Source organism: Panulirus ornatus, chromosome 5 (genome assembly GCF_036320965.1).
Source record: "Panulirus ornatus isolate Po-2019 chromosome 5, ASM3632096v1, whole genome shotgun sequence".
Lineage (NCBI taxonomy): Eukaryota > Metazoa > Arthropoda > Malacostraca > Decapoda > Palinuridae > Panulirus > Panulirus ornatus.
In genome coordinates this window covers 1,531,014-1,556,182 of record NC_092228.1, presented here as the reverse complement: position 1 = coordinate 1,556,182, position 25,169 = coordinate 1,531,014, and the positions used below count along the sequence as shown (strand labels likewise).

Genomic DNA, 25,169 nt, shown 5'->3' with positions numbered 1-25,169 from the left:
TCTCTCTCTCTCTCTCTCTCTCTCTCTCTCTCTCTCTCTCTCTCTCTCTCTCAGGAAATGCAGTAGGCAGAATGTGCCAAGATATGAGTTCCACAAAGATACATAAAGTCTGTAATCTAAGCATAAACTATGGTAATGCCTTCCTTTTGGTAGGAATTTAGAAGATGACAAGGCAGTATTATAATGTTCACAAGGTTCATAGTCCTATCTAAGAGGAGGAGAAAGTCGTTCTTACTGCTGGTATACTGTATAGAGATCATATTACATTCAGAAATCATTAGGTTTACAAGTGTATTACTTGATAACAAGATAAACATCCTTATGGTGAAGTCTAGCGGAAGAGAATGCTATACTCTGCCAACTACAAGGTCCGCCGATGTATACCACGTTATTGCCCCTGTAACCGTCACCTAACATGAGGTGGGATTCCCGGACACGCATAAGACCCGGAATCCTATCTTAAAGACACCTCGAATTCGCCCTTACACCTATGTTAACACCAAACAGTATTTAGATTTCGAGAAAGTCGGTTGAGGAGGATGTAGTGATGTTTTATAGCCTACATGAGAGAGAGAGAGAGAGAGAGAGAGAGAGAGAGAGAGAGAGAGAGAGAGTATTGTACCGTTCGTTAAATACGGCAACGGTCAGTGAAACGTTTATTCAGGATATTCTACGTACGTAATCCAACCTAGCTAAAGTGAACTAGCCTAGCATTGCCTAGCCTAGTGTAACCTAGCAGAGCCTAACCTAACCTAGGATAGCCTAAAGTAAAGCATTTTTAACTTAACTGTGGAAGAAAAACCCGATCGCCGTTTACGTAATGATAATGTTAATCTAAGATAAAAGAAATCGTTACTAAAGTATAGAAAAAATAATACCAAATGTTCCTGAAGACAAGCTTGTTATTATGAATAACAAGGTTATAAATACTGGTTGTAGATATTGTTTATCAGCGTTACATGGTAAAACAAAAGATATGCTGTATCTCACTGCTGTATTCCTCGACAGTTGCAAACACCAGGTCCTACAAGCCAGAATTCCTGCTCCCACAATGCAGAACCTTCGCTCACCCAGACGACATTGCTTTCAGATGTTTAATTATGAGTTTTCTTCAAGCACAGATTGCGATCCTTCTGTCCCATTCCCTGGCGACGTTCGGCATCTCCTCACTCTAATTGGGTTAACAGGAGAGCCAGCGTTCACTGGGGGTAACATTATTCATTTCTGACACCCATCTTGAATTCCTGTAAACTTATGTAGTGTTTATATTTCTTGACCACAATGGTGAGGATTTGTTCTCGCACACATTGAAATGAAGGTAAATTAAATCATATTAATGACATTCTCGTTATGCATTGAGGTTTTGAAGATCAGTGAGTGTTGCCTACCCTCCTAGTATTATATGTGCATCAAAACCTCTTAATCAAACTTGATTTACAGCACACTGGGGGTTGATGCTGTCTACGTGAGAAAATACATTTTGATATTACCTTGAATGTATCTAAATCAGGTTCTGTATGTTTTTGGTTTAAAATCAATTTTGTTACATTCTCCAGTCGTCAGTATATGCAAATATTTGCTGTGAAATCAAAATCAACCGTTAAAACCCAGAAGTTGAGGGAAGCTGACATGCCATCACACACAGTCATGGTGATTGTGGTTGTAAAAAACGTTTCTTAAAATCTGAGAATTTATTATTTTCTAATTTCTATTAACGTTTACCTTTTCTGTTTTGAAAAGTTTATAAGACAAATGAATTACAAAAAAATATACTGTTGATGTATTTCTTCTGTAATGATTATCAGGTAAAATTATGATGGAAGGTGAACATATGAAATAACTTCTTTAAACAAAAGGAAATAACCCTTATTAATGTTATGTGAAACGACATGGGCAATTGTATGCCTTAATCAAGGCCATCTCATTTACGCTCTCTCTCTCTCTCTCTCTCTCTCTCTCTCTCTCTCTCTCTCTCTCTCTCTCTCTCTCTCTGGAAGGGGTGACCGAAACTTACAAAAGAAGACTAGACAGTTGGCTAAAGACAGTCCAGGACGAACGTTAACAGACAGCAGTACGTGCATGTGTCTGGCGGCGGAGGATAACAGTGTAGTGTGGCGCGCCAGGAGGTGTGCAGAGGGCGGCCACACGACGTGGTCATACTGGCCGATATTGACGAGCAAGTGTAGTGTGACCAGCCTATTGTGGCCTGTATGGTGCCTGGCTCCCTCCCCCTTTCTCCTCTCTCTCTCAGTCTCCACCATCCCCCCCACCCCACCCCCAAACCCTACAATCTTGGGGTCATGCAAGGCTTAAACGAGGTCATTAAGTGATATGTAATTGGTTGCTTGTTTGGGCTTTAGTCTTCTCAATCACCAGGGTCATTAAGGCTGTCCACGTCAAGTGATAACCACCAGTTGAAATATCGTGGACGTCTCCTTCAGGTAGGTGTTCAGCATCATTGCAGGAGCATAATACGATCTCTCACTGGGTCGTCTATGTGCTCCTCTGTAGTGATATTTCTCTTGTTCATTTTCCTACAGGGACGAACAAAAAGTTGCGTCACTCCAGCACAGCAGGGAACACGAACTTTTGCACCATTCTGTTTCAGAGTTTTGTTTAAGTAGTTTATTGGCGGGTTCGAGACCCCTGGAATGTAAAAGTTGCTCTCCCGCTGAAAACTGCTGAGCTGTTTTATGATAGACTGATGAGATGGTCAGACTTAACTTTAGTTAGCAGACATCAAGATTAATGCTTCCAGATATACCATGAACATATAGAAATTATTTATTATCAACATCTGATCCAACCCAATAATTCTTAATTTCAACAGAAAGACGAATATTGCTTGTGTTATAATTACAGTTACATTCTATGGTCTTTGACCGGAGATGGGTGAGGTCAGAGACCAGAACGTCACAGCAAATGTCATAACGTCGTTTTCAAGGGTCGTCCCCTCGTGCTGACGGCCTTACTTGATGCAGAATCACATTGTGATCCTGTGTTGTGGCCCTCTCCAAGCCTGCACGTGCAGAGCTGACCCCTTCTGTCGGACACGTGCAGACCTCGTCACCGTCTCCAGTTCTAGACAGATGTGGTTCATAATGTTGAATGTCGACTCACAACCTTTCCTCTGTCCATCATCAGAACACACCATACATGACGCACCTGTAACCGTCTTGCCTGGCGTGTCTGCTGTCGAGTTCTTCCTCAGTTTCCTCACCCAAGCTGCACTGGATCTAGTGAATTGTTCATAACTGTATGGTGTGTGTCCTGCGTTAGTACGGGGCCACCTGGATTTACATGAACAGTGGTTTGTTGTATCCGGGTGTAGAGTATGACGACTTAACCTCATTAGTACGATGACTAAACCTGTCCTACTTGTGTTGTCAGCCTCCTCAACACTTAGGTTGTTGTTGTTGTTGTTCTCAAGGGTTGTTCAGTCGTCGTTATGTCGTGACGTGACCGTTCGAGCCGTGGCGTGAAACCAGGCAGTGACCGAACCCTTGTTTTTGTCTTCCCGAGCGGAGAAATGATTCCCGAGAGCCACGACAGACGTACACACACACACACACACACACACACACACACACACACACACATGAAGCAAATCGTACACGTCTACACAGTGTCACTGACGAGACAGTAAACATTATGATGATGACCTGAGTCATCAGGAGTTGGGTCATTCCTGTGACTGCATGAGAGACGATGGTCCAGACGTACCAGGACGAGACAAAACATCACAACAGAATCATCTACATATAACTAAGGTGTTGCCGCCAGATGGGGAAGCTTGTATTATGTAGCGTAGAGAACATGAACCTTGAGAAAATATGGTGAACTCTGACAAGAACACACATTTCTAGGATTCATACGTGTGATATTTCGACGAAAATATTTAATTTTTTTGTTTTCAGTGAAACCTAAAATATGAATAACTGAAATGCATTCTCGTGACCAAGGCCAGAAATTTGTATATAAAGAATAAATTGTATTACATCCCCATCAGTTATTGAAATAGATGTAGTTATAATACTTATATCTACTTTTATAACAGAAACTCTGTAGTCCTACTTCCCACAAAGGAAATGTGTCTTAAGAAAATGGGCACAACAACAACATATGTATATTGCTTTTGTTACAGAGAAATGGGTTCATTGTCAGGGAAACACAGGGTGTTGTGGAAATCTGTGGCATCGCATTCTCTGAAATTCAGATTAGATATCAGCGGATCCAGGTATACTACTGAATTGCAAATGGAGATGAATTTTAAACCGCCTTTTTTGCCTCGCCAGTAAGTTGTAAACAGGAGACTATCATGTCAGTGTGGAAGGCTCGACGATTTTTGACACGGTTCTGCTGCAGATGAGTCATTACTGATGGTGTTTATCATCCCCACCTGCACTCCTCGAGCATGGTTGTTACTTGTGTAGTGTTACCTCGCGCTTCTGGTGGTACACTGGTGATGGCTACTGAATCATGACGAACCTCGCTTGACTCGACATTTCATTTGGCTTTTTTCTTTCTTTTCTGCTTTTTCCGAAATGCAAAACTTTCCCGTCAGTAAAGACATTAAGTTCTGGATGATGAGAGGGAAGAATATATATCCTGCCACTTTATTTCTCTGAGTATCAACATGATCGTGAACACTTCCTTTACTGTTATTTACCATTACGAAGACAATGACTTAATAAGTGTTCGCATAACATCACACCAAGTTTGGGTCACACTTGGTGACCAGGTTTGCTGCTAGGAGTCAGGGGGGCGTGGCGCCAACGCCTCTCATCGCCTGTTTTAAAAACTTTATGTGATTTTAGATTTATCTTAGATAATCTCTAAATCAGTGAACGATCATTGAACGGAATTACACAAGAAAAATATTTTTATACATGTGAAACGAGAAATGACATCAGCTGACTTCATTTTTCTCATTTTCGTTTTTCAACAAAATACTTTTTCTTTTCTATGTTTCTAAATGTTTCAACCACGTGAAACTTAATTCATTATATAGAAAATTAACCCAATTTTAACACTCCCACCTTGCTGAACCTTTCTCCTAACACAAGCAATATGAAAATACTATAATGAATGATGGTTGTGCGTTGATGGTTGATGATAGTAGAGGAGGTCAGAGGTTAACACGGCTGAGGCTCCGCTTGACCCACCTGGCACATCGTTACGACCCTTGAACCCGGAGATGACCATTGTGCATGACGGGAACGATCGTTTGAGAACGGCGGTACAACCCTTGAGCAGGACGGTGAGGCCCCTGAGTATGACGGTATTTGGGTACGAAGACCTGACCCTCGACCTGATTTTTAAGGGTCAGGTAAAAGGTCATAGCCAAGGGTCGTGCCGTCCTGTTCGAGCGTAGCCGTCATGGGCAACAGCATCACAATAACTGAAATAACATCTTTGTCTCCGCTTACCTTACTTATCTCTATATTTTGTCTCTCGCACCATCATGCCTTCTCCTTCGCCTTTTTGTACCTTTTACTTGCTCTTCCTTCCTTCCTTCCGTTCTTTCTTTCTTCTTTCTTTCTTTCTTTCTTTCTTTCTTTCTTTCTTTCTTTCTTTCTTTCTTTCTTTCTTTCTTTCTTTCTTTCTTTCTTTCTTTCTTTCTTTCTTCCTTCCTTCCTTCCTTCCTTCCTTCACACAACCAGACCATTTCTTCTACCTATCCAGACCTCTTCCACCATCTGTTATTTCCAGTTTACATATACATAGATCAGGACTGCAGGATACTATTACTGTCCTTCAGCAGATAACCTCATCTCTTTTTCCCTTTCATTAACCTCTTTATATTTCAGGTAAGGTCTGGCCCTGATGTGGACTCTTCTCCGTGACTGGAGCAAAAAAAATAAAAGATAGAAAAGTCAGGTCGTGTGTTGCCTGACTTTCCCTCACATCAGCATGACCACTACACCCACCTGACTCTTCTTCCTCCCGGTACAGAAGTACTCGATGGAGTGCTACCTGCGTCAGGAGTGGAGCGACGACCGCCTGCGGTTCAACGGGCCGCTGCAGCAGTTAACGCTGAACATCAAGATGTTGGAGGCCCTCTGGAAGCCGGACACATACTTCCACAACGGCCTGGGCTCCTACGTGCACATGACCACCAGACCCAACAAACTTATCAGGATCAACCAGAACGGTGACATCCTGTACTCCATGAGGTGCGTCATGAACACCTTCTCCCCTCACCTCACCTCACCTCACCTCACCCCGTTAACTGGGGGAGACAGAGAGAGAGTTGTGCTCTGTATGGTAAGCCGGGATGCGCCCTCGTCACCTGAGGGCATGGGAGGAGGAGACTGTTGCTGACGTTTCCGTCAGGAGGGTCGTGTGTGCTGTGAGTCGGATGATGAAGGCAACGATACGCTTGTATGAAGGGGGGATCATGGGGTGTGGGGAGCAGGCAGACCTTCCTACAGTGCCACATGAACAGTAGTCTCTTTATTTTATTGACAACTCCTTCTCCTCCTCCTCTCCTCCTCCTCCTCCTCCTCCTCCTTCCGTGTTTAAGTTGTTGTATGTCTTCCTCACCTGTGCCTCCGGAAGTAAGATAATCCTTCTCTTCCCTCCACATTACTGTCTCTCCTCCTCCTCCTCCCTCGCCACCAGCCGGAGCCCCCCCCCCCCCCCCCCCCCCCCGTACCTCCCACTCCCTCCTCGCCCGGTACAGGTCCTCGCTCGCCTCTCCCAACATCAGATCTTCCTGACAACACTTGTGTTGTGTTCATCCTGAAAATACCCTTCGACCGCCGCTGTGTGTGTGTGTAGGGTGTGGGTGTGAGTAAAGAGATGGTACATATATACAAGGTTAAGAGACGGGGCAGCACCAGTGTAAAACTGTCTCCCCGTAACACACAATTAGTGATCACACACACAGACACTACTGTGGTGAACTGGTCGTATGGATCATTAAATAAGAACACAACCTAACCATCCCATCTTCCTCCAGAGACCCCATACAGACCGCATAAAGACCACCTGTGACTAACAATACCAATCTTTATTTTGGAAAGAGACGATTTGTTGCCCGCTGCGCCACCTGTCCGCCACAGGTGGACGTAGACGACAAACGTTTAATTAATTTGGCATCGTTTACAACAGTCATCCTCGTCAGTAGAGACATAATCTTCTCTTCCACAGGAGGAACAAAAAGATGACGTCTGCATCATTATCATTATTATGAATAATAATTATTATTATTACTATTTTTCTATTAATTTTTATTTTATTACTATTTTACTTATTGTTTACTGAAGTTGTTTGCCACAACCCATGTTCATTTATCCATAAGACCCAGCGGTCTGTCTCTCCTGATGATGTGTACGAAGTCTGCTAAATCTTCGTCCCTACATATCTGAACTTTATACACGAACCAGTAGAGACCCACCCTTGGTGCACACGAAACTGCCTCTGAGTTAGTGTGTTTACTTGGCGGGGAAACTATATTTCAGTACTTTTTGTTTTCTTTCTGCTATGACATCTGAATAATTTTTTTTTTTTAAATAATTCTGATATGTTACTACAGTCTTTTGGGCTTTACTTATTATTGACTTTTAATCTGTATACCGGCTGTTTCAGCTGTTGTTATTAATCAGATGATGGTTACATAGTTCAACTATCATTTTAGATTGTTTATCGTATGATATGATCTCCGCTGTAACTTCACAGCTGCTGATAGGAATGTGTAGTTATGTAAAAGTTCGCTAAGACTAAGCTTAATGCTGGCTTTTGTCAGAGAGCAGCCAGGGAGAATAAAGAAAGAACAGCCTTCCGTCAAGATAGCCTGAGGCACACTGAGGCGGGTGCTGGTGCTCACACCTCTGGAAACGTCTCAGCGACCAGTTGTTTTGAGCATGTAATGTGGGTAGTCTTAGTGGGATGTGTTGACTGACTGGGATACGTACACTGTACACGATATACTGAGTGAGTGACAGCACACAGGAACCTGTCTGTATGTACTAACGAGGCAACAAGTGAGGACAATGATATAAGTGATGCTAGGAGGAAGGTAAAGCCTGCTCCACACCGCGCGTTAGGACGGCCCATGCTAAGCTGTTGGGGCCCAGGGTCGGCTCCACTGTGGACTACCCACCCGCCGGACAAGACGCTTATAGCATTAAAATCAGAGATAATGACTCGTTCACTCATGAACCCGTGTAGTTCATACTTCGCGTTCGAATTCATAAAGTGAATCATGAGTCCATGTTTGACAGTAAACATATAACTTGGTCTGTTAAGTTGACGTACTATCTGAAGTGAAATTTGTAAACATTGAAATACAGAGAGAATTGTACTGTATGATATTTGTTCCTGCGACTGTGACAAACTTGGTCACAGGAAGGTGGAAGCTTAGGTAATCAACCAGAGGGAGAAAGTTAGTGGAGCGACCCCGGGCGGCCGGCCTGGCTGATGGGACGGAAGATTCAACCTTTGTCTGGTCGTAGAACACACGAATGATGCCGTCCTCACGAACCTTCACGAAGGCGACCAACCACCTTGTGAAGATCAACGAATTAATTTCGTGATGAGTAGTTGTGGGTGCCACGTGACGTGGTTTGTGGTAATCAATAATGATTCTTAACTTCTAGAGTACAGTGGTACGACCCTTCAGTATATAGATGGCCCAGCCTTTGACCTGACCTATGAGAATCAGGTCAGAAGTCAGGACCTTCATAGCTGAGGGTCGTACCCTCGTCTTCAAGGGTCATTCCGTCCTTCTGTAGGATCGTTCCGTCGTGCTCAAGGGTCGTTCCGTTCTGCTCCTGGAACTTGTATCCCTAAAGTTCCATAAGTTGTGTTCACCAGCACTTGAATGTGTTGCTCTTATTGGATGTCATTGTGGAGAGGAAGACTACAGACGCGTGTTACCACGGCAGTCAGTACTCTCGTTGGTAAGTTGTCTTCTGTAAAGTTTTTATGATAAATCTCCTCCGCCATGTTGTCTCAGTCTCACAACCTACTCTCGCTCTTCCAGAGTCCAGGTAATGTAAAGTCAGACTAGAAGTCCCGTCTTTCCTGCCTCCCTCCTTCCCTGCCCAACCTGCACGACCACCCTCCCCACCAGCCAGCCCCTGAATGCAATACTTGAAATGTCAGCCAATCACGGACGGTGAGGGACACTGTTCACCCAGCTCATCATTCACCCTCAGACTGACAGTCAGTCAGTCGACAGTATGTATACTCGACCCTCCTGCAGCTACACCAGCAGCTCCCTGAGAGCCTCGGCGACTGTACTGAATGAAGTGTGTTGTGATGGTGGGAGGGGGTGAGGGAGTGAGCGAGGGGAATGGCAAAATATCGGAGGCTGAGGACACAGTAGACGTGGGTTTGGTCAGATGAGTTTCTAAGGCCTACGGAAAGATGGTCTGTCCGGGTGAGGACGTGCCTGGCTGGTCTGGATGTTGGATGAGCGTAAACACGCAGACTGGTGGATGACGAGGCCTTCCTAACTTTATATTCTTGGTGGATGAGATGTGTGTGGTTGGTGCTGGATGAAAGGAAATGACATGAAACGATGGAGATGGTTATAGTGAAGTGGCAGACGAGGAGGAGACATGAAGATTGAAGTAGGCAATGCGGGAACAAGACATGGGTGAAATATGGAGGATATCACAATGGAGGAGAAGCAGTAGTCATGCAGGAACAGTGTACGGAGGATGAGTCACTCATCTGTTTGTGTACACTGCGGGTAGAGAACTGATGTATACCCCGCCACTATTGTCTACCCTGTTGTACAGCATTGTCAGCTCTGTGTGGAGTGGCCTTGAGTTGCCACAAAAGGACTGGTGGATCAGAACAATGCACATCCATTTTCTTTCACACTACAACACCGTATTTCACACACAAAATGAAGATCAATATTTCAACAGAAAAATGTCAAGAAATAGAGATGAGAATCGCAAAGTTTCCTGATGTTTATTTTTTTTAGTTCCATTTGTTAAGATATTAATGACTGAATTGGTCAGTTATATCGTAAGTTACAAATATTTTTATATAAGGTGAAGTTATAGTGACTGTATGGATTACACATTATTTATCGTATGACTGCTGTATCCATGACGTAGTGTATGACTGCTGTATCCATGACGTAGTGTATGACTGCTGTATCCGTGATGTAGTGTATGATTGCTGTATCAGCTCCTGACCGTAACATATAAGTCATATATGGTCTGCCTCACAACCTGGCAGGATCGACTGATACAGTTTGTGACAGTTAAAGACCAAACTGTTGTTAACTGGGAGATGAACTGCCAGGCTCCCAGCGTTGGTCCGTCATACCAGCAATTCCTCAATATTTCTGTTCTTTCGGAAAAGGAAAAAAAAAAATGAAAACGAGAAGTTATCATGGATGAAACTGAACCCCATTTTCTGCGTTGTCTCAACGTTCGTGGCCAGAAATTGCGTAGCCTGAGTCTGACGGTCACGAATTGTGTTGTGTGGAATATATTTTTTTTTTATATATAACGAGAAACTGAAGGACAACAATCTGAATGACGCTAACTACCAGGTCCAGGGAACAAGCCTGTGCACCCGACAGTGTAAACTGGTCAGCAGACACGTGATCGTGGTACAATGAACAAATAGGAGGTGTGTGTACACTAGGCGCTCTACAGCATCATGTTAACAAGTCGAAGAAAAATGTTATTTTGAAATGAGTTTGTATGCCATCGATAATGACCATCCAAATGTAATTATACTAATTACTTTGTTGCCAGGAGAAACTGATTACTTGATCGTAAGAAAAGATTAGCCAATAGTAATCTAGGCCAGACCTCGCGGTAACGTTCCTGTTTAATCTTTAAAGAAATGAATTAGTAATATTTTGCTTTAAGAAACTCGTTTATTCATTTTGTCAATAACCTGATAGGTAGTTACTGATGACATAAAGATATGGAGACAAACCATAGCAGATGTCAAAAAAATGTACTTGATAACAATGAAGATCCCATGTTACAATGTCACATAAACACACTCTCATACTCTACTGTGTGGATGCTGCCATCTATTAAGTTTCTCCTACACAAAATTAATAAAACATTACTTATCCTACAGAATAACACAACAAAACCATACAATATAACAAACCTTTACTCATACAAATATTGAATAAATTTGATCATGTCGATTGTAATACTTTCCAGTGTGTGTATTTACCAGCCTATAATTTACATGACCCACGTGGGGGTTACAGATGAGAAGTTTTGTTTGTGTTAATAAATGTCAGCTGTTGTTTGGAAAACAGAAATATTATGGTTTCCGTTTTCTATTCAGTATTTTTTTTAGTCTCCCCCCCCCCCTCCCTCCCCTCCTGTTATGTTGACATTAACATTACAAGAGTACAGGTCTGAGAGCAGATCTTACAGAGGTGTTGATACTTCCTTAATATATTGTCGTGCTCACTATATTTTCCTGCAAAAAGATCATGTTGCTCTATTTGGTATATATAGAGGAAATAATTTCCTTAAGACCAGGTGAATTCATCTCATAATATATTAATTCCAGTTATTTTGTTATTGTTATAGTTTATCTGTACATAAGATTACGTCCAGAGGCCTGGATGGTTTGTAATTTCATGTTATAATAACCTTATAATAACCGGGTGGCGTTTGTTTGTCTGTTTGTTATGTTTACAAGTGTTTGGCACTGCACAACCCGGTCGACTATCTCTACCAACCATCAGCTCTTATCTTGAATGTAGTACAACATTTGTAACCCGCGCCAGCCACGTGAACCTGCCCTTCATGTACAGCGCTCGTTGTAAACCATTGCTCGTGGTAAATCACCCCTCCTTCTAACCGTCCCTTCCTTATAAACCGCATCTTATAAACCAGTTCCTTGGCTAAACCGCCCTTCCTGCATATAAACCACCTCTGCTAACTGTCCCGTACAGAAAAGAAACTACAGCCCCTTCCTCCTGTACATCGTGAGCTGCGTCCGTGACATATACCCTGAGCTGTGCCATTAGTGTTCATAATGAGCCTCTCTTGCCTCTTGGACAACTTGCCTCTCCCTGCACGTGGGCTGCATCACCACGACCACCACAAGACAAGGGCGCTACACTCCGACCCGGGCAAGTTATAATGTATGTTTCGTGTTCAGTACGTGTGGCGTCCCAGTCACAATGTTGAGGTCTGGGGGCAGAGGTGAGGTCTGGGGGCAGAGGTGAGGTCTGGGGGCAGAGTTGAGGTCTGGGGGCAGAGGTGAGGTCTGGGGGCAGAGGTGAGGTCTGGGGGCAGAGGTGAGGTCTGGGGGCAGAGGTGAGGTCTGGAGGCAGAGGTGAGGTCTGGAGGCAGAGGTGAGGTCTGGGGGCAGAGGTGAGGTCTGGGGGCAGAGGTGAGGTCTGGGGGCAGAGGTGAGGTCTGGGGGCAGAGGTGAGGTCTGGAGGCAGAGGTGAGGTCTGGGGGCAGAGGTGAGGTCTGGGGGCAGAGGTGAGGTCTGGGGGCAGAGGTGAGGTCTGGGGGCAGAGGTGAGGTCTGGAGGCAGAGGTGAGGTCTGGAGGCAGAGGTGAGGTCTGGGGGCAGAGGTGAGGTCTGGGGGGCAGAGTTGACACCCATTGAGTAGCAGAGGAATTTCTCACGTCATAACATTATGATATGTCTTTCATCTTGTAATCACCTTAGCGCAACGTTACAGCCCTGAAACACGCTGTTACGGTCTTTGAGCGCGATGGTACGATTGTTAAAAACGACGGTACGACCCTTGAGAGATGATACGACTTGTGGTCATTGTACCATGCCCTGTGACCTAACCTTTGAGGGTCAGGTGCAGTACTGATCATGTCACAATATGTTATCACCTTATCTCAATTATCGACGAATGGACTTGAAATGTTGCCAATTTCTCCATATATACTCAAGATCTACAGGTTAGGTTTTGACGTCAACCATAAGTTGACATTAGCTATCTCTTTATTCTCACGAAGTGATAGAAAACGTCTGGATGGTTTTTAAACTTCATCTTAGTATTAAGGTTATATGTAATGCGTACCAATTATAATAACTGTCGTTATCCGTTATGATGGTTGTGGTGGTATGTCTATTGTGGGCAAGAACAGTCGGTACATGACCTGACCTTCCGTAGTGCTCTCTCTCTCTCTCTCTCTCTCTCTCTCTCTCTCTCTCTCTCTCTCTCTCTCTCTCTCTCTCTCTCTCACACAGTGTTCGTCCCCGCCCAGGTTGACGATCAAGGCCAAGTGTCCCATGGAACTTCGTAACTTCCCGATGGACAAACAGTCATGTCCTCTGGTCATCAGCAGCTGTGAGTAGCGCACAACCCTCACCCCCTCCCAACCTCTCCTGTTGCCATGGTAGTGCACAACCCTCACCCGCCTCTCCTGTTACCATGGCAGTGCACAAATCCTCTCACCTGTTACCATGGTAACCACAGTCCATATACCATTCCTCTTGGGTTACCATGGTAACCGGTGTAGACATGATTCGTATCCACGGTAACTATAATATGCTTCTTCCCCTTGCCTTGGTATACCTAGTGAACAAGCTTAATTAGACCATTTCCTAGATGATATTTAAGGGCATTAAAGATTGACTCAAACAATTAGTTCCATATATTGGATCAGTTATGATGGTAGGATCGTACTGAAGTGTTGCATTACAATCATTACGTGTCTGAAGTAAAGGAAGCTGATCATCATTTGTATATATAAAGTCATTTTGTAGTTTCTTAAGAGTCATACAAAATGTGTGAAGTGTTGTATTATTCCTCACTCACTCGCGTGTCCTTAACCTTCTGCACGAAACAAATTATCCAAATCTTTCATATGAACGACCTTCCTGCAGACTAACCCATCCTCCACCACACCACACCACACTTTACAACCCACACCTTACCACACCACACCACACTTTACAACCCTCACCTTACAACCCACACCTCACCACACCTCACCTCACCACACCTTACAACCCACACCTCACCACACCTGACCTCACCTCACCTCACCTCACTTCACTTCACACCTACAGGAAGTCTGAGATTTCATGAGTTCTGGTGCTCCTCCAACAGATGGGTATCCAGAGAAGGATGTGAAGTTCGTGTGGGACCAGAAGCTGGTCAGCTTCGTTCCCGGCATGGCCATGAGCCAGTTTGAAATCCTCAACACCAAGTGTACCAATTACTCGGTCAGGTGGCGCGCAGGGAAAGGTCAGGCCAATTTGGGTCACAAATTTTATTCTTGATTTTAATTTTAGTAAATTTAGTTATGTCATAATTTTGGAAGGATTGATGTGAACAAATCTACATTTTTTTTTCTTCCATCTTACGTAGAAGCTCCGATCAAGGATACTAGTTCCCCAGGAATGTTTGAAGTACTGGAACTATTTGAAGGTCAGGTAGATGACCTGTAAAGGTCATCATGAGGGGAGTGAGATACTGCCTCATGCATAAGTCAAGGTTGTCACAGCCAGGCTCCGTCACCTCCAGTGTTTACCTTGGCAACACCACATGCATCAATTTAAACTTTTACAAACATTACAACTTTAAATGAACTAACGCTCGCCAAGCCAGAGCTTATTTTTCTCCTGAGTAACTGAGTTTTCCCTTCTTTTTTTCACATTTTCTTTGTAATTTCCTTGTATGTGTGTGTGTGTGTGTGTGTCGCTTTGCACTAGTCAGTGTCAGCCTGGTGTGTTGTGTGCCATTACTGGCACAGATCTGGCCGTGTGTGTACAGCAACACCTGTACTCTAGTGGTCATAATGTGACGTTATTGACCTTAGTGACCTTAGCACTTGATGAAACTAAAGCTCAAAAAACCAACCAATCGTTTGCTTCAGATGCTGCATATTGTATTACAATACTGTATTGCATTATGTGTTCTGTATTGTATTACATACTGTATTACATTATGTATTCTGTATTGTATTACAATGCTGTATTACATGATGTATTCTGTATTGTATTAACTCTACTATATTGTAGAAAAGATGACGAGTACTTTCGTCTGTCATATATATATCAAATCATTTCATATTTGAATGTTACACTTAAGACTACAGTGATTACTACAGCGAGTACCTCCGTTACTTATCGCTAAACAACTTGTCATTGGAAGACGCTGACAGTGTGGACACTTTATGATACTACACAAACACAAGTATAAGAAAAACACACTCCAGCTTGTGTATACTTTTACACTTACTTGTACGTCATATTCCGTGTCCTCAAGACAGTACTAAACCAGTGTGGCTATGTAAACACCTTCCTCTGGCTTGATGGCATATATTCAGACGTCTTGCCTCAGTGTTTCTTTTCATCATATGAGAGGTTGATGGTGGATGTGCTGCCACAATGATAATGATAACATCATTAATTTATGTTAATTTATGTTTCATATTTTCAATGTGATTAGCTGCTGATGTAATTAGCATTTATGTTTTATCTTTAGTGTATAGTAATATCAGTATGCAAGGATATGTGGTAATACTTCCCCCAGTTATGTACTCTATGTGGCAATACTTCCCTCAGGTATGTACTCAGTATGTGGCAATACTTCCCCCAGGTATGTACTCAGTATGTGGCAATACTTCCCCCAGGTATGTACTCAGTATGTGGCAATACTTCCCCCAGGTATGTACTCAGTATGTGGCAATACTTCCCTCAGGTATGTACTCAGTATGTGGTAATACTTCCCTCAGGTATGTACTCAGTATGTGGCATTACTTCCCCCAGGTATGTACTCAGTATGTAGCAATACTTCCCTCAGGTATGTACTCAGTATGTGGCAATACTTCCCTCAGGTATGTACTCAGTATGTGGTAATACTTCCCTCAGGTATGTACTCAGTATGTGGCAATACTTCCCCCAGGTATGTACTCAGTATGTGGCAATACTTCCCCCAGGTATGTACTCAGTATGTGGCAATACTTCCCTCAGGTATGTACTCAGTATGTGGTAATACTTCCCTCAGGTATGTACTCAGTATGTGGCATTACTTCCCCCAGGTATGTACTCAGTATGTGGTAATACTTCCCTCAGGTATGTACTCAGTATGTGGCAATACTTCCCTCAGGTATGTACTCAGTATGTGGCAATACTACCCTCAGGTATGTACTCAGTATGTGGCATTACTTCCCCCAGGTATGTACTCAGCGCTCCGGGTAAACTTCAACCTGTCCAGGAGTGCAGGATACTTCCTGATCCAGGTGTACATCCCGTGTATCCTCATCGTCGTCCTCTCCTGGGTCTCCTTCTGGATCAACCGGGAGGCCACCAGCGACCGGGTCGGCCTTGGTGAGTCGTCAGCGGCCGGGGAACCGCACACTTCTGCCAGGCGTACGACCAGGGTGGGGAGGGCATCACTGTCAGGCGCACGATCAAGGCGAGGAGGGGTGAGGGGCGTCGCTGCCATACGAACAAGCCTGGGGATGTCGCCCATATTAGAACGTAGGATTAGGGAGGAGAGATGCCCCTTCCAGACGTACAATTAAGGAGGGGAGGACGCCCCTGCCAGAGGTACAAACAAAAGAGGTACGCGACGCCCCTGCCAGACGCACGGGCATAGCTGGGGAGGGAGGGATTCATACAGCCGTCGCACCATCCAGTATTTTGATTTTTGTCACCAAAAATAGTGTTCACTTCACACATGCTGTGCGTGGAGCATGTGGACACAGAAGGCGCGGAGACTGGGGGGGCACAGTGATTGATTTATACGATACACGTTACATAATTGTATGATACACGTTACACTGTGCTTTGGTTGTGTTTGTGATTAATGTGGCTACTGGTGAGGTAGAAGAAAAGGTAGTCACTGCCTCGCCTCTCGTCTCTCCCTCACCGTCTGTTCAGTTCTTACTCTTAACAATACGAGACGTGTTATGCTGCCACAACCTCCTCCTTCCTGCTATATGCTGGTCTTCCAGGCTGTGAGGTTTTACGTATAATTTCTATGATAACTTTCTTACACACACACACACGCACACACACACACACACACACACACACACACACACACATATATATATATATATATATATATATATATATATATATATATATATATATATATATATATATATATATATATCACTAGTAGTCCTGCCTCTCTCCCTCCCTTCCTTATGGCCAGTCCTTCCCTTCCCTAGCACTAGTCTCACCCTTCCTTAGCACCAGGTTCTTGCTTTCATGTGTTCGTCTCTCTCCAGTTAAGACATGATGTGTTTTGTCTCCTCCCACACTGCCGTAACTACACACAGCCAACCATAGACTCCTGCCTGGTGATCTAATCATATGGCAGGTAGGATGGTCGCGGCTATTTAAATTTATTTGTTCCCTTTTATAACATAAAGAAAGATTCTTCCTGTTCCCACGCCTTCTCTTCGTTTTGCTCTTCCTCTTCCTGCTATAGTCGTAGTTTTCTTTCATTCTTTATGAGTCCTTCTGTTATTCTTCCTTGTTTTCTCTTTCTTTTACTCCATTTTCGTGTTTGCTCTCCGCTGTCTTCCTTTCACTTCCGTTCTCCTTTTCCAACCTTCCCTCCGTACCTACCCTCCTACCTCCTGTAGCAAAGCCTGGCATCCACCACCTGAAGCCGGCTCCTCCTCCTACAGGTATCACCACAGTGTTGACACTCTCCACCATCAGCCTGGACACCAGGACAGACCTGCCCAAGGTTCATTATGCCACCGCCCTCGACTGGTTCATCCTCATGAGCTTCGGTTACTGCATCGCCACCCTTCTGCAGTTTGCCGGCGTCCACTTCTTCACTAAGGTGAGGTCAGGAGGGACAGAGGCCCAGCAGGGGTCAGAGGGTCACCTTCTCTCTCCCTCTCTTCTTACCCTCTCATATTTTGCTGGGTCAGGTCAAAGGCCTTTGGTATCGAGGGTGTAGTGGTCTGACCTGAACTATACTGTACTGTATGGAGGGAGAAGCTGCGGTGAAGATGGTGTAGTAGGTGGCATTTGACCTAACCTACCCGTAAGAGTGAGGTTATTTCAGGTTGATCAAGGATGTGGTGAAGCTGTGTTTGGTTGTGCCTCCCTATGTATTGAACACGATGGTGAGAGATAGTGTGGAGGGAGAGTGTTGTGTTGACGTTTCTATGATAATATTCTGTTTGTCGTGTATCTTGATTCTTTAGTTATGCTCTTGCTTTTCATCCCTTACTCTGCATCCTTCACAACTCCCGTCTATCCATTGAGGATAGGGATGTAAGACTGTAGGTAGTGTACCCTGACACAGGGATCATAGAATTTGACAACTTTAAGGAATTAGAATATTTTATATTATTTTCAAGAAAACAGTAGAGTCGAGATTTGCCCAGCCAGTAAGTGTAGAGTAAACAATTAAATGAAGTTGGAGATGAGGTGTGAGGGAGGGATGATGCAGTGTCTGGCTGAGAGTGTGTGAGGTGTTGTTGTAGCAGTGAGGTAACCCAGCCTGATGCCACAGGTCGGCTCTGGAGAGATCATGGCGGAGGAGGAGGAGTGGGAGGACGTGGAGATCTTGGAGGACCGCTGCAGCCTAGGAGATATGCAGGAGCTGGTCCAGGCCCAGGACACTTCCTTCGACGGTTCCATCGACGCGTCCCTGGACAGCCGGCCGGAGATAGTCTTCCTCAACTCGACCCATAAGAAGAACTGTCCTAGGAATGCAGCCAAGCTTTACGCCACACTCAACTCTGTGAGTCCCTCAGTAGTGGTCGTCTCCACTTCGTCAGATCACATTCCTCTAAACTTTTGAACTTTACGAAGGTATGAAGTTCCTATGTGCCAATTTTTTTTTTCTCTTGTTTTTACTGATATTTATTTACGTAGTTTCAGTGATACGTAATGGTTCACTTTCCCTCTTCTATTAAGTATTACTTTGGTTTTTGCTCCCGAGAGCTGGCTGCTTGTGTGCCCCTACCACTACCTAGAGCACACAATACTGGACAAGCTGCTGCCTCTCATGAGTACCGTGTGGCCGTTATCAACTCAGTGGGTCGTTTTGATAACTGTTTCTCTCCCTACACGTCGAAGCTTTGGAACTCTACCCTCTCATGTCTTTCCTAGTAACTATGACTTGGCATATTTTAAAAGCAGGTCTTTCACTTCCTTCCAAATTCTTATATACTTTCCCTTGTTTGTTCATTTTCCCTTTCACTAACCTCTCTATATTTCAATTAAGGCCCGGCCTTGATATGCACTTTTGTCTGACATTAGAGCCTCCGAAGAAAAGATAATATGACATGTTATAAATGACAGTTTCGATGAGGGTGTTCATGAAGGTAATAAAGTTTTTCTTTTCATCCATGGTTCATCCTACCAAGCCAGGCTGCCGCAGACCTCTGGTTCCAGGCGATCACGTGGGAGTAGTCCCACCACACACACACACACACACACACACACACACACACACACACACACACACACACACACACACACACACACACACACACACACACACAGTATATGTCACAACATGAAAAGACTGTTATATATCTTGTATCTCCCCTGATCATGTGATTATTACACGAAAGCAGAGGTTTTATTTAACTGTGAAGAACAAGTTTACCGATTGTAAAGTTCTTGAATATTGAATCTAAAATGTAAGATCTAAATGCACCAGAGAGGACAAAAAAGATTATTATTGTATTTCATGAATTATCTTGATTTACAGTATACAGAATCATTCAGAAAGCTGTAGGTATTATCACAGTAACATGTTCTGGTGTATATATCATCACAATAATATGTTCTGGTGTGGGTATTATCACAGTAACATGTTCTGGTGTATATATCATCACAATAATATGTTCTGGTGTAGGTATTATCACAGTAACATGTTCTGATGTAGGTATTATCACAGTAACATGTTCTGATGTAGGTATTATCACAGTAACATGATGTGTTGTTATTCTTGTGATGTGGCGGCAGGACGCGGGCGTGTTGAATCATGCAGGGGACAGCCTGGCCACTTTCAAGAGCACAGAGACCCAGACGGAGATGAAGGAGCGGTGCTGGACCCAGTTCTACCACTGTGTCCTTGGTGAGTTGGGCCCCACCTGACCGGCCTTAGTGAGCAGGGGGCCCACCTGACTGGCGTCGATAAGCAGGGGGCCCACTTGGCTGGCGTCGGTGAGTAGGGGGCCCACCCGGCTGGCGTCGATAAGCAGGGGGCCCATCTGGCTGGCGTCGATGAGTAGGGGGCCCTCCTGTGTGGCGTCAGTGAATAGGGGGCCCTCCTGTGTGGCGTCAGTGAGTAGGGAGCCCTCCTGTGTGGCGTCAGTGAGTAGGGAGCCCTCCTGTGTGGCGTCAGTGAGTAAGGGGCCCTCCTGTCTGGCGTCAGTGAGTAGTGGGCCCTCCTGTGTGGCGTCAGTTAGTAGAGGGCCCTCCTGTGTGGCGTCAGTAAGGGGCCCTCCTGGTTGGTGTCAGCCAATGGGAGATTACCCGCCTTTCCTATAACACTGTTCTTGATGTTAGAAATGTAATTAGGTTAAACTAACTATTCGTGCAACACAAATCAGCCAGTGATTGTGTAAGTGGCTTAAACTAGCTGTCTGACACAGTTCTTCTAAACATGTCAAGTTCTGCAATTGGATAAAGCGACAGTGTTTTATGCGCTACTGCCAAGCGAAACATAACACTCTTAGCCATTACTGATGCGAATGTGGATTACAAATTATGAACCAGACACCACTGCTGTTATCTTAGTACTTACATTTTCTGGCATGACTTGCTTGATAGTTAGGGCGTTTGTGGAGGCCCCGTGTTCTCAGGACTCTCCAGAACCACAATGATCCCCTTCCAACATATGGTAGTGAACATGAGAGATGTGAAGACCAATAAATTCTCACGGTAAACTGACGTGGAACAGGATGTTGATACTTGGTAAACATTCTTGCAAGATGTATCTCATGTGGTTGTCAGTCTGGTTCATTTTCTACCTCTGGTAGGGTGTTCTCTCTCTCTCTCTCTCTCTCTCTCTCTCTCTCTCTCTCTCTCTCTCTCTCTCTCTCTCTCTCTCTCTCTCCTGTTTCTTTTTATTTGACCTCAGTACTGTCATAGGTCATACATGTCAGGTATAGTTAAACACCAGATTTGTCATTTATTGAGCATGACGGTACAGTCTTTGGCAGGTTGACGACCCTTGAGCATGATGATACTTCCCTCATGTATGATGACCTGGCCTTTGACCTGACCCATAATGATGACAGGAAAGGCCAAACCGTCGTACCCAGGGGTAGTGCCATCATGTTTCCCGGGTTACATGGACACTTCAGTTGGTGTCTTGCGTCTGACTGACCCCCAGTCCTTCCCATAAGGAGAGGACCACGTCACTGACCCGTTCATCACCATTACCCTCCTTCCCACCTACAGGAGACGACAGCTACCGAAGGGAACGGCAGAGGACGGCGTGCCTACAGAGGTCCATCAATTCGGTCTCCGTCATCGACACCATCAGCAGGATCCTCTTCCCTCTGTCCTACGGCCTCCTCAACCTCTGGTACTGGTACTCCTACTACGACACAGAGCTGGTCTTCAACTGGAGTGACCCAGGCTTCCAGGATATCGGCATACGACCTCAGGATCAAGATCCTTATGCTGGCGGGGAGAGGAGACAAGGGCAGTAGACATGTTGGAGAAAACTATGTAAACATAACTGGGGAGAAAACGAAGACGATATGAATTCCTGAGAAAAGATAATGATATATGTGGGAGAAGCTGTGTAGGGACAATATGAACGACTGGAAACAAACATAAACTAGAAAGAAAATTAAGTACGAAGAACATTTGAGGAGATAAAATCAGTAAAAACACTTTGGAACAAGGCGAGAGTATGAGACGAACTTGGGGAAGATAACGATGATTAAAGTCCAAGATACTAAGAACCTCGGGAACAATAGAAGAACCAGTATAACATCACACGTTGTGGCATGATAGTCGTTCAGTTTCTGTAATTTTGCAGCACCACAACTGACGTCCGGGATTATAAACAAATGTGCAATATAATATGAATGACATAAACGGTCAAAACCAAGAACCTTACGTAACATAAGGTAACGGCACATGACTGTTATGACTAGGCATAATGAAAAATAAGGCATCATGTTGATTGTTTCATTACCAAGATGAAATAGTGCATGATAAGCTTTCAAAGGGGATCTTGAGAAAGTTCACTCAGAAACTACTTCAGTATCAAACTAGCGAGGCAAAATCGAATTTGAGAAAGGCCTCTTTTCCACTTCACATTGGAGGTTTTTGATATGTGAAATATGAAATCTCTAGAAATGACGGAAGCCAAAATATGAGCAAAGTTTTATAGACATCTTAAATAGACGACACATCTGAGTATCATCTCCAACTCAACTTCATTTTCTAATAAAAAAAAGAATGTGGAGATATTCGTAGTAATGTTAACACAATTTCCTCTGATAGAGAGATCTTGTAGGATCTCTTAGCATCGTAGAAATGCAATGAAAGCTATTGACCCACAAATACATCAGAACTTGGAATACATTTGTTACCGTTTGTACATCTGATCACACAGAAAATGATATTGAAACATCGTGGCCAATAACATGACAGAAAACGAGGATAAGAAGACTGACCTTAACTAATGAAGATTAAAACCATCTGACCAGAAACTGCGTTCCCATCTGGAAATATTAAAAGTTCATCAAAACAAACTTTATCACGTGAAGTGATCGACAGTATGCCAGTAATATTAAGCTGTATCTAAACTGTTTAGTTATATATATATATATATATATATATATATATATATATATATATATATATATATATATATATATATATAATATATATATATATATATATGTATAAATAAATATATATATATATATATATATATATATTTTATTTTATTCTACTTATTTTGCTTTGTCGCTGTCTCCCGCGTTTGCGAGGTAGCGCAAGGAAACAGACGAAAGAAATGGCCCAACCCACCCCCATACACAATGTATACACACACACACGTCCACTCACGCAAATATACATACCTATACATCTCAATGTACACATATATATACATACACAGACACATACATATACACCCATGCACACAATTCACACTGTCTGCCCCCATTCACTCCCATCGCCACCTCGCCACACATGGAATACCATCCCCCTCCCCCCTCATGTGTGCGAGGTAGCACTAGGAAAAGACAACAAAGGCCCCATTCGTTCACACTCAGTCTCTAGCTGCCACGCAATAATGCCCGAAACCACAGCTCCCTTTCCACATCTAGGCCCCACACAACTTTCCATGGTTTACCCCAGACGCTTCACATGCCCTGATTCAATCCACTGACAGCACGTCAACCCCGGTATACCACATCGATCCAATTCACTCTATTCCTTGCCCTCCTTTCACCCTCCTGCATGTTCAGGCCCCGATCACACAAAATCTTTTTCACTCCATCTTTCCACCTCCAATTTGGTCTCCCACTTCTCCTCGTTCCCTCCACCTCCGACACATATATCCTCTTGGTCAATCTTTCCTCACTCATTCTCTCCATGTGCCCAAACCATTTCAAAACACCCTCTTCTGCTCTCTCAACCACGCTCTTTTTATTTCCACACATCTCTCTTACCCTTACATTACTTACTCGATCAAACCACCTCACACCACACATTGTCCTCAAACATCTCATTTCCAGCACATCCACCCTCCTGCGCACAACTCTATCCATAGCCCACGCCTCGCAACCATACAACATTGTTGGAACCACTATTCCTTCAAACATACCCATTTTTGCTTTCCGAGATAATGTTCTCGACTTCCACACATTCTTCAAGGCTCCCAGGATTTTCGCCTCCTCCCCCACCCTATGATTCACTTCCGCTTCCATGGTTCCATCCGCTGTCAGATCCACTCCCAGATATCTAAAACACTTTACTTCCTCCAGTTTTGCTCCATTCAAACTTACCTCCCAATTGACTTGACCCTCAACCCTACTGTACCTAATAACCTTGCTCTTATTCACATCTACTCTTAACTTTCTTCTTTCATATATATATATATATATATATATATATATATATATATATATATATATATATATATATATATATATATATATATCTTTCTATTTTCATACTATTCGCCATTTCCCGCGTTAGCGAGGTAGCATTAAGAACAGAGGACTGGGCCTTTGAGGGAATATCCTCACCTGGTCCCCTTCTCTGGTCCTTCTTTTGGAAAATTAAAAAAAAAAAAAAAACGAGAGGGGAGGATTTCCAGCCACCCGCTCCCTCCCCTTTTAGTCGCCTTCTACGACACGCAGGGAATACGTGGGAAGTATTCTTTCTCCCCTATCCCCAGGGATAATATATATATATATATATATATATATATATATATATATATATATATATATATATATATATATATATATATATATATATATATACCTCGCTACCTCGCAAACGCGGGGGACAGCGACAAAGCAAAATATAATATAATGTATATTTTCTTTCTTTTTTCTTCTACTTTATTCGCCATATATATATACATATATATATATATATATATATATATATATATATATATATATATATATATATATATATATATATATATATATATATATATATATATAACTAAAGAGAGCTGAGAGCAAGTTTTCTCTAAGGCACATTGGATTGAATAAGACAGCACATTTAGAGTTATTACTCTTTAATATTCTCTAATTTTCTCAGTATCATTCTGTCATTAAGCGGGTGGTCAAACATCAGTTGTCGGGAGTCCAGCAATTAATACATTCAAGATTTCACATCCTCAGAAGCATCATCAGGAATCTACAAAAAGAGAAATGTACTGCGTCACAAAATTTGTTAAGAAAAGTAAAACGCTGTGTATAAAAGTATTTGGAAAAACACAACACCTAACACATAAAAGTAAGAGAAACACTGAACAAATTATAAGTCTCATGAGAGGTAGTACAATCTAAATACAACATATGGCAATAGAAAAATAACTCAATATGCTCTCGTGTTCAATCCTCTCTCTCTCTCTCTCTCTCTCTCTCTCTCTCTCTCTCTCTCTCTCTCTCTATATATATATATATATATATATATATATATATATATATATATATAGTATGTGTGCATAGAAGCCCTTAAAAAACTTGTTCCATCACTTGTAGCAGTTCTGATTAGAGACAATCGGTTGCTTATCAAGTTATGCTATTGTTT

The 25,169-nt window shown here is 43.3% G+C and overlaps 1 protein-coding gene across 4 annotated transcripts in view; it reads left to right on the top strand.

Moving 5' to 3' along the window:
- Positions 1-22,061, top strand: part of LOC139747069 (gamma-aminobutyric acid receptor subunit alpha-5) — a 95,364-nt gene extending 73,303 nt beyond the window's left edge. For all 4 annotated transcript variants that reach the window (XM_071658872.1, XM_071658864.1, XM_071658889.1 and 1 more), the window contains exons 5-12: positions 5,956-6,176; positions 13,190-13,272; positions 14,038-14,175; positions 16,110-16,262; positions 17,579-17,739; positions 18,421-18,651; positions 19,887-19,998; positions 21,330-22,061. In XM_071658872.1, coding sequence (XP_071514973.1) covers positions 5,956-6,176; positions 13,190-13,272; positions 14,038-14,175; positions 16,110-16,262; positions 17,579-17,739; positions 18,421-18,651; positions 19,887-19,998; positions 21,330-21,583 — 1,353 coding nt within the window. In that variant the 3' untranslated portion in view covers positions 21,584-22,061. The remainder of the gene's footprint in view (positions 1-5,955; positions 6,177-13,189; positions 13,273-14,037; positions 14,176-16,109; positions 16,263-17,578; positions 17,740-18,420; positions 18,652-19,886; positions 19,999-21,329) is intronic.
- Positions 22,062-25,169: the final 3,108 nt, after the last annotated feature.